The sequence below is a fragment of the Stenella coeruleoalba genome (genome assembly GCF_951394435.1).
Source record: "Stenella coeruleoalba genome assembly, chromosome: 5".
In the NCBI taxonomy this organism is placed as follows: domain Eukaryota; kingdom Metazoa; phylum Chordata; class Mammalia; order Artiodactyla; family Delphinidae; genus Stenella; species Stenella coeruleoalba.
This window is the reverse complement of record NC_137150.1, coordinates 141,078,648-141,094,294: the sequence shown is the minus strand read 5'-3', so window position 1 is coordinate 141,094,294 and position 15,647 is coordinate 141,078,648. Positions and strand designations below refer to the sequence as shown.

General features: G+C 54.9%; 1 protein-coding gene across 2 annotated transcripts in view; it reads right to left on the bottom strand.

The window, feature by feature from the left end:
* ABCG1 (ATP binding cassette subfamily G member 1) overlaps positions 1-15,647 on the bottom strand; it is a 60,203-nt gene that overhangs the window by 18,880 nt on the left and 25,676 nt on the right. For both annotated transcript variants that reach the window (XM_079923006.1, XM_079923007.1), the window contains exon 3: positions 904-1,021. In XM_079923006.1, the coding sequence (XP_079779132.1) occupies positions 904-1,021 (118 nt within the window). The remainder of the gene's footprint in view (positions 1-903; positions 1,022-15,647) is intronic.

Here is a 15,647-nt window from a genome sequence, read left to right as displayed (position 1 = left end):
GGCCAAGCGATGGGAAGCTGTTCTCTCTGACCACAGTGGAGGTGGGGCATCCTCTGTGTACTGTGGAGATGGAAGGGCATGGCCCCGCCAGCCACGCTCACTCCCTCATCCACAGACCCGCTGGACATCGCTATGGCCCGACGCTCTCCTGGGCGCATCATCTCAGCCCAGGGTCACAGTGGGAGCCATGGGCATCCTACCAAGGATCCCCGTTCTCCAGCCCTGCCTCCCCGATGCCATGAAGAACAGAAACACAGAGGGTCTATGGAGACCAGTGCAGTTATATCTGGCGTCCAACTTCATCCAGCCCATTGCTGTGACTGTGGGCCCTGTGGTGGGTCCCTTCTTTCCTTCAGGGAACGGGTGGGATCAACTGGCGTCCCAGGGACCCAGGCTGGGAGCTCAGTTGTCTCCAGGTTGCCCTCTGTGGCTCCAGGACGGCCACGTGCCGCGCAGGCTGGATAGCAGCTGAGGGTGTGGGATGAGCTGAAAAACGGCTGCTCTCCCCTCCCGTGTCCCCAGCATGACGCTGCTGCTTTTCTTCTGAAAATGGCTCATCTTACCTTTGACCTTCATTCACACTTGTCTCAGCGTTCTCCTGCCGGCCCCCTCCCCAACCTGGACCTCTCCATTACTTCCTGTCCCATAAGGCCTGGCCCTTCTGGCCCAGGACCTCCCTCTCCTGAGCACAGCATCCACTCACCACCACCAGGTGACAACCAGCATGTGCTGCCTTCTGATGCCCCCAGTGCCGGAGCTCTGCTCCCTTCACAGGTTCCAAAGCCCCTTACTGTGAGACACCCCTCCGGCTTCCCGGGAGGCTGTCCAGAGCCTTAAGAAGGGACGGGATGGACCATTCATACTGGTGGCCCCTGGCTGACCACTGGGCGAGGGTCTGCTCACCTGTATCCGGCCAGGATGTTCATGAACGTGGACTTCCCAGCCCCGGAAGGACCCATGATGGCCACCAGCTCTCCACTGTTGAATTTCCCAGAAATTCCTTTCAGAAGGGTCTTGTATCCTGTGAAAAGCGGATCACATTCATTTTCAAACCAGGACTCACTGGTTTTGCCCCCAGTACTGCAGAGGCAAACACACAGTACACTTGGCTGCAGAACCAAGGCCAAAGGCAAGGCGTTTCACACCATAGTACAGCATTCCCCAACCTTTTTGGCACCAGGGACTGGTTCCGTGGAAGACAATTTTTCCACGGATGGCGGGGGGGGGGGGGGGGGCGATGGTTTTGGGATGATTCAAGTGCATTACATTTATCGTGCACTTTATTTCTATTATTATTACACTGTAATATATAACGAAATAATTATACAACTCACCATAGTGCAGAATCGGTGGGAGCCCTGAGCTTGTTTTCCTGCAACTAGAGGGTCCCATCTGGGGGTGATGGGAGACAGTGACCCTCGAACGGTGTTGCTTATGTCCAGTCTACTCCATAAGACGCAGCTTAACTGTCACTTGCCACTCACTGATACGGTTTTGATATGAGTGTGCAAGCAACTGATTTATCATGGTCTCTGGGCGGTCAAACCTCTCTGCTCATGAGAACCTGTATTTGCAGCTGCTCCCCAGCACTAGCATCAACACATCAGCTCCACCTCGGATCATCAGGCATGAAATTCTTATCAGGAGCGCGCCACCTAGATCCCTCGCGTGTGCAGTTCACAGTCAGGTTCGCACTCCTATGAGAATCTAATGCCGCAGCTGATCTGACGGGAGGCGGAGCTCAGGAGGTAACGCGAGCCCTGGGGAGTGGCTGTAGATAGAGATGAAGCTTCGCCTGCTCCCCCGCTGCTCACTTCCTGCTGTGCGGCCTGGTTGGAGGGGCGGGGGTTGGGGACCCCTGCCCTAGTATTTATGAAAATGCTGAGTTCTGGGCAAGAAAATGGGGTTTTTTGGATGCCTCTGCCTACTTCCTCGATTGTACATCATGGGTGTATCAGTGGTAAGTACCAGTGCACGTACAGCGCTCTAGAGTTTACAAAGCCCTTTCGCGGACATCGTCTAGGGTATGAGGACTCCACCATTCTCATTTCGGATTGAGGAACTGGACGTCCAGTGGGCCTGGGCGACTTGTCCAGGACCCCAGAGCCAGTGTGAACAGATCCTAACCCAGGGCTGCACCACCCACCATGATGGTCAACTCATGCCTTTATCAATTAAGTGATTCATTTATTATTTCATGTATGAATGTTCTGTTTCTCGTCTCTACTGGTATAAACTATTTGTATAGAATTTATTCACAAATCATTACTTTATAATTAAATGATTCATGTATTAATAACTCATTAATAATTAAAAGCTTATCATTTTGCACTTGCATCACGTTGCTTTGGACTTTCTGCCCAATCTCCATCCGAGAGCTTTGTAAAAGGAAAAAAAAACTACGTATGCCAAATGGAGTCACGTTACTTTTTCTCAAGCAGACTGTTCAAATGAGCTACAAAGAATAAAATAGAAGCAACTGGATTCATCTAAAGACTCTTAATTCAGAAACATTTTTCAGGGACTTCCCTGGCGGTCCAGTGGTTAGGACTCTGCGCTTCCACTGCAGGGGGCACAGGTTCGATGCCTGGTCGGGGAACTAAGATCCCACGTGCTGTGCGGCTCAGTCAATAAAATAAAATAAAAATTAAATTTAAAAAAGAAGAAACACTACTCAGTCCCTGAGAAACATTCCAAGGACGTACCCTTAAATGATCAGAATCGGGCAGAAACAGTACTTCGGCTTCCCACGCAGAGCTGAAAGGGGCCTGATGAGGAAAGGGCCTGCGGAGCCCTCCACTGAGCCCTGGTCTCGGACTCTGCCCCTAGTCGCTCCCTGAACCCCCAAACCTGTGTGTCTACTCGAGCCCCAGCCTGGGTCTGGGGAGTCTTCTCCCAGCCGCCTCTCGTCTTCCAAGATGGGACACCCTAAACGCCCAGCCTGTCACCAGCTGCCTCCTTGAGCTGGATGGCAAGTCCCTGAGGACCTTTGAATCAGTCAGAGAGAAGCGGAAGCGAAAGGCAGGAAGCACGCGGTCCTGCGACCTGACTCGTTACGGGGAGCGGCAGTCACCTGGGGAGACCTGAGACGGTCACCCCTGGTTGGGGGGGAAGGGCTGCGGAGCAGACGGACGGGGGCAGGGGGGCCTGGGGCAGCAGCTCAGGACCGCAAGTGAGTCAGACTCCTACCCCGGGACGTGGGTGATGGCAGGTGGGCAAACGCACAGCAGGGGAGCCCAAGGAGACCAGGGTTGGGGGTTGGGGACCCTGAAAGATCATGTCTGCCACATGGGGGACAGATGGAGGGAAGAGCTGGGGGACAGCAGGGCCCCCTCCCTGCAGGGTCAAGCCCCAGCGTGGGCTCCCCATGGGATGGAGCTCTGCAGAGGGGGGCCAGGTGCTCCGGGCTCCGGGCCAAGGGGACCTGTGTGACATCACTGAGGGAGCACTAATGCCGGGCGTCTGCTCCTTGCTGTCTTCCTGGGGGTTCAGGCGGCACTGGGGTTACTCCAGAGCAAACCTTCCTTTAGGCTGTTCTGCCCCGAGTTCAGAGCCGATCCCCAGCTGGTCCCCTGGCAACCGGGAGCCGCCCGGTTAGGGAAACGGATGGCTGAGGTGACCACTGGCCACGTAGAAGCCACGTGCAGCCTGCCCCTGGGTCATGACGCCTGAGGACAGCCTCACCTTGGGGATCTGAGGGGTCCGTTCCCTCCAGCAGGGCCCATGGGTGCTGCTTTCACTGTGACCCGTGGTGTTGGGGTCCACACGGGGGCACCGGATAATAACACTGCCAGGGAGCTCCCACAGGCTGTGACACCCACGGCCAGGACGCCAGGAACAGACACGGGTCTGGGAGTTGGGGGAGCATCAGGCCTTTCAGGGGAAACGGCGGGCGGACCGGGGTTATAGACCGTGGTTTTGTCATTTACAGCCAGCAAACTGGAGTTGGGGGTCTGGCTGTGGACCCCAGAGCTAAAGTGACACACGTGGAGCCAGGTGAGTCAGCGGCCCCAGCTCTCGCTCTGGAGGGGCGTGGGCTCCCAGGGGGACGTGGAGCGAGGGGCAGGGCCTATGTGTGACACGATGCAAGGCCGGCCAGCTGAGAAGCGTCCTCACGTGCAGTCCACCCTCTCGGGCGGTGCTTCTCTAATATCAGAAAACTGTTTTTCTTTTCTTTCTTTCTTTCTTTTATTATTATTATTTTTTTGCGGTGCGCGGGCCTCTCACTGCTGCGGCCTCTCCCGTTGCGGAGCACAGGCTCCGGACGCGCAGGCTCAGCGCCCACGGCTCACGGGCCCAGCCCTTGCTAAGCACGGTGTGTTTTGTAAGGGAGGGACAAACGTGCCACAGCATTTCTAACTCTCCCACGGATCCACTAAACTCGGAGCTGGTGGACGGGCCAGCCCTGTGCCTTGCCCAGTGGGCATCAGGAAGGAAAACCACGATGGAAAAACCGGTAAAGGCTTTCTCCATAAACCCCGCTAGTGACATGAAAATGAAGCCAACTGGAAGTGACTTGTCCATGATCTAATCCTTTCCAAGGGGAGTTGTGACGTGGACAGAAACTCCACACGTCCGTCCAGCAGCTACCTGGTGGGGCTGTAACTGTCTCTAACGACATGGAGATAAAGGTGCTTATTAGCAGTTAGCAGTAAGTGAACCTGAAGGGCTTTCTAGTTATGTCTGCAGTTACTTTTAGTTACGTTACTTTTAGAATGTTACCAGTTCGGAAGAAGCCTGTCCAGACATCCTGAGTTTCAAGAACGAAGGAGACATCTGAGCAGGCTACTTCTAAAGGCAACGCCCGCCTGCCAGCCTCAAACCGAGTGCCCGACAGGAGCCCAGTGCCTGACACCTGCCCCCAACGCACACCTCCTTTTGCCTCCCGCCCTAGCATGGCCCCTAGAGGCCGTGAACATCAGCTCCCCGAAGACATGGCCAGAACAGCCTTCTGAAGCGCCGTGTCCTGTGCATGGAGCGGTGCTGGGCACGTAGCGGTCACTGAAAAAGCGTCTATGACGTTGATAATAAGAAGGTGAACTCTTGGCACAAGTGAATGCAGAGTGACAGCCACCGCCTTGGGCATTGCCCTTTGGCTGTCACTTCTTTCCAAGCTACCCCCAACAGGACCAGACCCCTCTGGCGAATGCTGGGCCAGCAGGAAACGGCCAGGAGCTCCCGGAGGACCAGCTGTCTGGATGGTCTCTGAGGTCAACTCACAGGGCGGGCACTGCCTTATGGAGGGGCCGTGGTGTCCCTGTGCCTCACATCCTGTAAGTATAAGCCCACGCCCCGTCGCCAGTAAACTTTTACGTAGCAGCAATCAAAATGTGCACATTCCGTCATTTCTGGGCAATCACTTTTGCTTGTTTGTTTGTTTGTTGCGGTACGCGGGCCTCTCACTGTTGTGGCCTCTCCCGTTGCGGAGCACAGGCTCCAGACGCGCAGTAGTGGGATCTTCCCGGACCGGGGCACGAACCCGTGTCCCCTGCATCAACAGGCGGACTCTCAACCACTGCGCCACCAGGGAAGCCCACTTGTGTGTGATTTTAAGCCACCCAGTTTGCAGCAATTTGTTACAGCAGCCACACGAAACGAACACGCCCAGCCTCCCACTGCCCACACCAGCCACGCCCACGCCAGGCCTCCTGGGTCCTCCCCGGGGGACCACTTCCCTCGGAAGATAACTTCCTGCTTCTTCCATGAACATTATGTAACAGTTGCACTTTTCAGCTAGCAAGCCTTCCCAAGGGGCAGTGTCCTGAGAAGGAATGTTCTAGAAGCAATGAGAGCTGCCACCTTGCAGCTCTTCCAGGGGCCCTTCTCCAATCCAGGGTCATTCTCAGACTTTCCTGTGCAGCCCACATGGGCACGAAGCCTGGTTAAAGCATCCCCAGTGCAGGCTTTTCATAATGAGGTTAAAGGAGCCGATTAAGCTCTGTCCAATTAAATGTGAAAAGAAAGATGATCGACCTTGGAGTTTCCAGTGGGGACCTCGGGAGAGGGGGGAGCACGGGGGTGGGTGGCAGCCTGGGCCTCATTCCCAGCCGTGCTCATGGCTGGACAGTGGCCATGCACAGGCCGTCCGTCCACCATCCTGGCCTCAGTTTCCCCTGATGAAAGAAGAGGTCTACCCTCCAAAGACCCAGAATTCACCAGGTGTGCGCGTCACGTGGGGCTTTCTTCCCTGGACAACCAAATGTCAGCTGAGGTTCAGGTGTGGGCTTTCATTGAAACGGCCAAGGGTCCCAACCTAAGGGCCGGAGACACGGAATTCCATCTGCAGACTCAACGCTCACAGCAAACGTTGCTATCGAGGCTGAACCCAAGTTTACCAACATGCAGAGCCTGGCCCAGAATCCTTCCTCAATCTGAAGCAGGTCTTTCCTTTCACAGAGATGTTTTTCAGTTGGTTCTAAACAGTGACAACTAAAAAGAAACGAGGGAGCCCAAGCAAATTAGAAAGAGCCAGGCACTAAGCCCAGATCACTGACTATTTTCAAATGGATGTGTGTCTTTAATTTTGTTTTTTTAATGGTAAATTTTTGCACAGTGGACTCACAGGATTCTAGAGTGAGGCATTTCCTAGCTCTGCCAAAGAAGACTTGCCCAGCCCCAATGCACTGCCCTCATACCACACACATCCCTGGCTCTCCCCTACCCGGAACTGTGCTCACTGACTGTGTATTTTCTCTGCTGAGAGGGAGAAACGAGGCAGCCATTCCTACCTGGCTGATGAAAATTATCGTCGATGTCACGGGATGCGAAAATTACGGCATCAAAGGATTGTCTGATGTGGTGAGCACGAATCACTCTGGATCCTTCTCAATGTTTGGAAACCAGGAAGGGAACATCGGCTGAATGATGGGAGAGGGAAGTGGGGCTGCGGGACACAGAAGAGGTTGCCTTGGCGGCTCAAGAGAGGACAAGTCGTGTTCTGGTTGTCCAGTCGCCTCTGGAAGGAAGTGTAAATGTCTCCTGTGCTCGCCAGTGTTGTCCCTCGTACCCAGCTGGCATGGAGCAATTCAGCCCATATGCACATTCTCCGTCCTCATGAAGCATCGTTTTCGAGAACTCCTTTGCTGGCATGATAGCTGGGCTCACTCTAGCCATGCAGGGAAGCACCTCTGGACTGCAGGCGTTTCGGTGGCCAGTTCCATCACATTCTAACGTGTGTGAAATTCGTCTTGACCACGAATTTAAACATATTCCAATTTCTGGAGTGTCGTATCCGCTGTGGGGGGATGAGCACAGTGGGTGGGTGGCCTGAGGGAGGGGTCGGCCCTCTAGAGTCTGGATGTCCCAGCGTCGTGCCTTCCCGTGGTCGGTGTCTATGCCCTCACACTGGCCCAGCAACAAGCTTTGGGACGAGGCTGCTTAGAGGAGGGGGACGGACAGCGGGTCTCAGCTCATCTATCCCAGCACCAAGCAAACTCCAGCACGTGTCCTGCCTGAAGCTGTGTCTCTTCACCAGCCCTGTGCCTCCTTAATAATAACTCTGTAAACAACGAGGGATAATTCAGACCAGACACTGAATGGGAAATAATTCTGCAGAGCCGCCAGCCCCGTGGTCCCCAATATCGCCCGCATGTGGAGTCTTCCTGGAGATTTGGAAACAATTCTGATGGAGTCGGTCTGGCCCCAGGGGCCCCTCCATCGCCCTACAGCTGTGCCTCTGGTTTGCTGTGTGACTGGGGCCAGTTCCTTCTGCTTCCTAGACTCACCATCCTCACCTGGTGAGGGGCAGGGAAGAGTACTTGACCTTAAGGGTGTTTGTGAAGATAGAACAAGATCACGTGTTTGAAGGATGTCACAAGGAGCTGCAGGTAGATGATGTACTAAGCCGTGGTCGCTAGAGATGCAACTGGGACAAAACACATCCCGGGAACCGCAAGCCACGTGACAGCAGTGTCTCTTCACCCGAGGAGGAATAGCTGGACCACTGTCCTCATTCAGGTGGACTGAGGATGCCACACGTGTCCTGGCGCATCTGCGGGGAAGGGGCGCCCACCAAGAGCGCCCGCCTCAGGGGTAACATCTGGACGTGGGTGCTCAGGCTCATGATCATTTTCAAGGAGCCAGAGCCCATTTCTGGAAGGTTCCAGAAAGCCTCCAAGTGCTGCTGGGTGAAGAGACGCCGGTCAGCCTCTGTGAGGAGGGACAGGGCTGCCTGGGAACCCTGACCCCAGCCTCCCCAGGAGAGGACCTGCATCTGTTTACACCATAAGAACTTCTGTCTCTCAGTGGCTCAGGGTCCCAGAGAACACTGATGGGACATTGCTGGGAAATCATTTCCTGCACCCAGGCTACACGGGTCACCTGGAATCACAGCCCCCTCAAGCCAGAACGCCCGGGTTGGGTGCTCAGAGCAGCTCTGATGCTGATGCCAAGACAACGTGCTGTGCACCCCTACATGCACACACACCCCGTGTACATACACTGTGTACACAGACACACACCAAGTACACACACACCGTGTACACACACACACCATGTACACACACACCCCATGTACACACACACCCCATGTACGCACACTGTGCACACGCACACCACGCACACACACACCCACGCCCCACAGGCAGCTAGCTCATCAGCGCACTGGCAGCGGAGCCCCTACCCTAGTAAAGATACTAAAAAATAGGTGGGAGTTATTCACATCTGCCTGTCAGGCATGAAGCAGTTTTCTATCACTGCAGTATTTTTATCCTTCTAAAAGAAGAACTGGTCTTTTTCACAAGCTTCTAAACCTGCTAGAAGAATGAAGAAAAAACATCCTTCTGATTACTTAAATTATGCCAAAAGCAGCAATAAGGTTGCCAAATAACCTCCTAGTATCACGTCAACTTCAGTCTGAAATCAACACAGCAGGTCCATTTCTGCACCCAAAGTCGTGTTTTCCTCTAGATCCCAACATTGACCAGATAAGCCCAGCTGCGCTCCCTACTCCTCCCCCTTCCCCTCCCCCATCAGTCTCCCCTTGGAGCTGAAAGGGGCTCTTGGTGAGAACAGACAGCCTTATTCTCCAGACCCCTCTTCCCCCCTCTCCAAGAGAGAGCTCAAGGCAAAAAGGACAAAGGTCCATATTCCCAGACACCAGTGACATTTCCTTCTCCCCCACCTGCTTCATCCCCCAATGCCCAAGGGCCAGCTCATCAATGCCTCACTTTTCCTTATTAAGGGGCAAAGCCACACCCACAGCTCAGACCTCTTCTTGTTTTTCTCACCTTCTGAAATCGAAAGGCGGCTTTTTCGCCGACAATAACAACAAGAACCAGGTCTGGGAAGCTGGGCTTAAAAATATCAACATGGACGCGACCATAACATGTGAAGGCTTCTGAGTCACGGGGAGGGAGAACCACTCGTGAAATGAGGACATTGTCATTTGTCCCCAAACCGCGCAGATAGCACGTCACCCCCTGCCAACCCCCGCTGGATGTTGCAGCAGGAAGTCCACTCTGCCTTCAGAACAGCTGCTCGCTTTGTCAGGCTGTGAACACGGATCCCTGGATTTTAGCAGGCGCGCACGCTCTGGAAGTCGACAGGGCAACAGACAAGGCGGCAAGTTTTCCGGAAGGTTCCCCCGAGGCGCGACTTTAATGGACGTAAAATGGTCCCCTGGGGACTTCCCTGGCGGTCCAGCGGTTAAGACCCCGTGCCCCCAATGCAGGGGGCCTGGGTTCAATCCCTGGTCAGGGAACTAGATCCCGAATGCCGCAACTAAGAGCCGGCACAGCCTAAATAAACAAATATTAAAAAAAAAAAAACCTCCAGGGACACCCAATCACAGTGGGTCCCCACATTTTTAAAAAAAAGATGGTCCCCTGACCACAGCTCAGGGATGCTTTCCATCCTTTTGTCCTGAGAGCCTCTCCCCGCCTCACCACCCCGATCTCCTCATGTTTCGAGGTCCCTGTCAGTCTGCCTGCCCTCCCCCGCCCTCCACAAACCCAGTGCCCCACTAGGTTCCACTTCTGCCCCGACCCCGAGCGGAAGCAGCCTCTCATCCTTCTGCCTGAGTGGGTCTAAGTATTCTGAATTTCGGCGGGCCATGATCACGTCAGCAGGCATCGTGTACAGTGATGCTCTGTGTCCGCAACACCGCCAAGGAGGCGCACACAACTTCCTCTCACCTCTGATCCCACAACACTGTTGGGAAATCTACCACCTCAAAGTGCGCCCCTGCAACACAGAGCTTCTTGCCTGTCCTTCAAAGCCCACTACTCTGCAGACTTGGAGGACAGTGGCACGTCAGGGGCCACTCAGCAGAGTCGCTGAAATGCAATTTCCCTTTCGTGTTCCCCAGAAAAAAGTCATAGCACCGAGGGTGGCGCCCAGCTCCTCCCAGGCGGGCTCCTGGCCTGGGGACAGTGGGACGCTGGCTGCAAATGCCCGGCGGGTCCCATCAGATGGGGGCCTCCCTCCCTACCAGGATCCAAGGGGCTCTGTGAGAAAACGATACAGTGGGCTGCATCCCAGGCCTTGCCGAGCTGAGCCCGGCACGGTTCTGGCTCACTCCCCACCCGCCGAGGGGGCACCTGCGCATCCCTGGTCTGATCCTGGGACCTGCTCTGGGCACCTGCCCTGACAGGTGCTGTGGTCTCTGCCCCTCGCCCGTGTTCCCGACTGACATGCCCACGCCGACCCTGGTATCTCCTGCTGGAGCAGTGACCAGACCTTGATTCAGGGCACAGCAGGCATACTCCCTGGGGACCAGCTGCCCCCAGGCTGGGATCTGGATTTAGATACCTTGTCTGCTGCTTCTTGAAGCTCCGGCTACGTATGTCCCCACGTGTCGCTGTCACATGCAGGCGTGTGGGGACTCTGGAAGGCAGAGCACACAGGTGGCAGCCCCTGAACCTCGCTCACTGCCGCCACCACCTGGCCTGGGACGACATCTAGAGGTGGCCTTCCCTCCAAAGACTTCCCAAACTCCGTCCCCAAAGCGGGTTAAAATCCAAGTGGTGAACCTTGAAATCCAAGGTTGCCGGGAGGAGGGAGGAAAGGTCGCCTCCAGCCTGCAGTCACCCAGCCGGGAAGATGCTGAGGTCCCCAAGCAACTCATCTGTGAATAAAGCTTCTCTTGGGACACATTTCAAAGCTGAATGACATCGGAGCCACCTTCTATTAAAGAAAGATCACAGTGCAACACCAACCAGAGGCCACAGACGCTCAAGAAAGGCACAGGTAAGACTCTCGAACGGGACAGCCCAGGAGGTGAGCCAGAACGCCCCGCACCCAACAGCCGCCCCAGCTCTGTGCCTCTGAGCTCGGCTTCCCAGCCCCGCGGGCCGATTCGCAGTCGGGGGTCTCTATTCCACGAGAGCCAGGATCACTGCTCTGATACAGCAAATGGCTGTACTCCTGGCCCCAAATTCATACTGTGAAAGAGAAAGAGAAAACAAAGCAAAAACCAGCCCGCACACAAAGGCAGGTGCAGAGCACATTGGAAGCCGGGCTTGGCTGGGAACCACCGGGCTTTGGCGCTTCCCCAAATGTTTACGTGAATGACATTTCTCAGAGCCCGGCAGCCCGCAGCTGCCGCGCCTCCAAGTAGCCGGGCACAGCTGGAGATGCTCGGCTCAGCCACTGGCTGCTCTGCGGGAGCATTTGGGGGGCAGTTTTAGAAGCAGCAGCTCGGAGAGCTGCTGTGTGTCTACACTGGGGATGTTCAAGAGCTCGGTGACCTGGCTGAAGCTGCCGCCACCTGCTTCGTGAACTTGCCCTGTGTCCCGCGGAGAGAGCACTGCACACGGGGCTGGCTGTGTGCCCGTATGTGTCCTCGACGGGCTCCGGGGACACATCCTGGACCAGTGGGGCTCCTGGGTGGGGTGCTGAGCCTCTCAAGGCTCCCTCTGGATGGGGCCCCCCCATCTCCCTCCAGGACCAACTCTACGTGCCCCAGCCTGGGGTTCACGGCCTTCCTTCCACAGTACACATGAGCCCTTCTAGGCCCATCTCCCTTTACCCCCCTTTACCCACTGCCTCAATTTCCCTGCACGCCGGGCTGGTCTGCTTGGGCTCTCCCCAACCCGCCCGTGCTGGTGCACTTCCTCCACTGAGAACATGCCCACCGTCCTCTCTCAACCTTGTCCTACCTGTTCTTCAAACCAGCTCCCTGGCCCCTGAGGAAGACAATGACCTTTATAGGGTGACAATAGCTCAAACCTTAAACCCACCCCTCGAGTACCGTGGGACTCGGGGCAACTTGATGTAGCTCTGTGAGCCTCTGTTTTCTCATCCGTAAATTGGGGATACACATACCTCCTACCACTGGGTGCTGCTGGAAGATGAAATGACACAAGGACTGGGAAGCATTCCATACGTGGTTGGGTCTCAAAGACTGCCCCCCACAAACCTAGAGCCATGGCTTCCTCCTCCAAGCACCTGGGCCATTTTCATCCATTTGCCCAATTTGCCAATTCATCATTTTACCACCCTGAGGGTCAAAATGGGAGGCCTGGAGGCAAGCCAGCTGATCCCCTGCCCGCCTCCCTCCTGGGCCAATGACAGAGTCCCCTGGGCCCCAGATTCCTCACCTTCAAGGGAAGGGCGACGTAGCTCTGCCTGGGCTGTAGGTGGGTAAATAAGGCAGCGTGTGTCAGGCGGGGACGGAGCCTGGCCCCGAGTGGGGGCTCATCGCGCTGGTTACTATGATCGACGCTGTGCTGCGATCACGTCTATTGTTGGCAGCAGTGTACTTATTAGCTCTGCCGCGGTTCCCCTTCCCGGCTGTCTGGCAGGTCTCCCCTGGAAGCCCCATCCTCCCAGGTACCTGGAGCAGGCCTTCCACACACCGCTGTCTGTTCCTTGGTCTGACTCCTGAACAAATTCCCAAGCCAGCGGTCAGGCATGATAGGAGGAAAGGTGCAATTGCAAGAGAGACAAAAGCTTGTGCCATCCTCAGTTCTGTGAACACGAGGCATAGAACCGGCCTGGGTTCACGGTACCGTGTGAGAGACCCTGATGCAGACAAGCATGCCTTCTGCTGACACCATGAGTGACCCCAGAGGACCAAGAACAGCCACGGGGGGACCCACGAGCAGGCCAGGAGGAGGCGCTTCTCCTGAACGGCCTTGACTCATTCCCGCGGACGCCCCAGTGCCCATCTTCAGGCGCCACGTCCAAGGAGCGAGTTTGAGTGTAGCTTCTCAACGTCTGAGCGCCACTGCATGCAGCTGCCTGCCCCTGGGGAGCCCGGAGCCACCCTCCCGGTGCAGGACATCCACAGGAACCCCGAGGAGACCAGAGGACGATGCAGCGCCCAGCAGCACGGGGAGGGCGAACTGGGTTTCAAGCTGCCTTCTGTCCATTTAAATGCTTTCAAAATGTGACCAGAAGGGCCAAACCCCCCCTCCCCCAAGTCCCAGCTCAGCTCCAGCCCCTGCTTTCCCCTGGGAACACGCCTTCAACAGGGCCCCTACAGCACCGGCCAGCAGAGGGACGGGATTCGCCCCAGGAGAACGCCAACCACCCAAACAGAATCATCAGCTCCGGCCAGGCCTCACCCCTCTGTCTTCATTTTGTGTCACTGCCTCCTGTGGTTCCCGGTCACCCAGGCTGACAGTTAGGGTCCCCACCACCCCCGTGTGCACTCACCTCATTTCTGCATGGTCCCATCCCTTCCTTTTTTTAATTTCAGTGCACTTTACATTTACAAGATAATGATGATGACGTGATGACAACTCCAGTAGCCGACGCGTATCCAGACGCACTCTATGCCCTGCACCATTCTGAGCTCTCACGCGTATTGACTTTGATTCTCACCACAGCCCTATGTGGTACAGACTTTAATATCCCCATTTTATAGGTGAGAACACTGAGGCACAGAGAGCTAAAATAACTTTCTTAAGGTACCATGGCTACCAGGTGGAGGGCCAGAACGTAACACCAAGCAGTCGGGCTCTAAGCCCATACTTGACACTATACTAATTCTCTAACGCAGACTGCATGTTTGTGAGGTTTAAAGAAGAAAAATAAATGAAGACACACGCTGTGCCTCTTCTGATCTCAGTCCCCTGCCTCACTCCAGATGTCACCATTGTCTTGAATTGTATTATTCCCTTATCTTTGTCTCTATTGTATCACATTTGTATTTATCCTTAAATAATTTTGGTAAGTTTTGCATGTTTGGGGGACTTATATAAATGGTGTCATAACGTGTGTCTTCCAAGAATTGCTTTTTTCTCCTCTCCACCTTATTTTGTCTGTAAGATTCATTCTTGTTGATGCTACGACCGTGCTCATTTTCTTTCACGGTTCCACAATGTTCCACCGTGGAGTTAACCACCGTTTGTTACCCACGCTTCCTTCGATGAGCATTTGGGTTGTTGTCTCCAGTCTTTCTGCTATTAACGAAAAACACACGACTGCACTGCACACACCTAGGAGGGAAAGTGCTGGGTCACCAAGCGTATGCGTCTTTGACCTGGCTTCATAAAGCCAGATATGTTTTCCGGGGCTGCACCCCTCCACACCCCCGGAAGAGAGGAGTGGTCTGGAAGAGGACGCTCCCTCTACGTCCCCACCAACGCTCCGCAGTGAGGTTCTTTGTCAAAATGTTGATCCCTTCTTTTCTTCTGTAGTCGTCTCCTGGAGCTGCCGCAATAAGTTACCCCAAAGTTTGCAGCTTAAAGCAACAGAAATGTATTCTCTCACAGCCTGGAGGCCAGAAGTTTGAAATCAAGCTGTGAGCAGGGCCGCGCTACCTCCAAAGGCTCGAGGGCAGGGTCCTTCCTGCCTCTTCCAGCTCCGGTGGCTCCGTGGCCCCCTGGCTGGTGGCCGCATCTTCAATTTCTGCCCATCTTCACCTGCCTTCTGCCCTGTGTCCTTGTGTCTTTTAGCTCAGAGTGTCCCTTTCTCTCCTAAGACCTTGTCCTTGGATTTCAAGTCCACCCTAATCCAGGATGATCTCACCTGCAGATCCTTAACTTATTATCTGCCAACACCCTTATTCCCAGTAAGGTCCCATTTACAGGGTCCAGGGTTAGAACAGAGACTCATCATTTTTCAAGGTCACCATTCAACCCACTACCCCGTTGTCACTGTGGGTGAAGAATGTCACCTGCCACATGGGTAAACAAAGGATGCTGTGGCCATGAAGCCAACAGCCACTGCAGGCGACCCCAACCTTGCATCCTGAGGGGACTCGGGATGGGAAAGCACAGGATGCTGGCCCCAGATAGCTACGGTGCCTATGCAAGGAATGATTTCCATGAGCCCAGACTCTAGCATCTTCCCGTACATAGAAAAGCGCTAAATGCGTTAACTTGAGATGTCTTGTTTTCTTTGATTATCAGTAATCTTTTGATGGTCCAACTACCTGTTGCAAAACCTCCTCTATATCCTGGCTCCCCCCAGCCTCTCTGGAGCCATCTGGGAGGCTGCCTCCAGGCAGGCATGAGTCCTCAGAAAGTTCACCAAATAATCAACTCTCAGCCTTTAGGTTGTGCATTTTTTTTCAGTCAGCATCACACTCGAGTCCAAGATCTTCACCCGAATTGTGGTGAAACACCCTTTATGGGCCTCCAGCCTCTCTCCTCCCAGGCACCCTGCACCCTGATCAGGCAGCCTCCGGAAAGCCCATTTCCATCACCAGGTACCACTGACCTCTCCCAGCACCAAATCTCAACTCCACAGCCAAGACC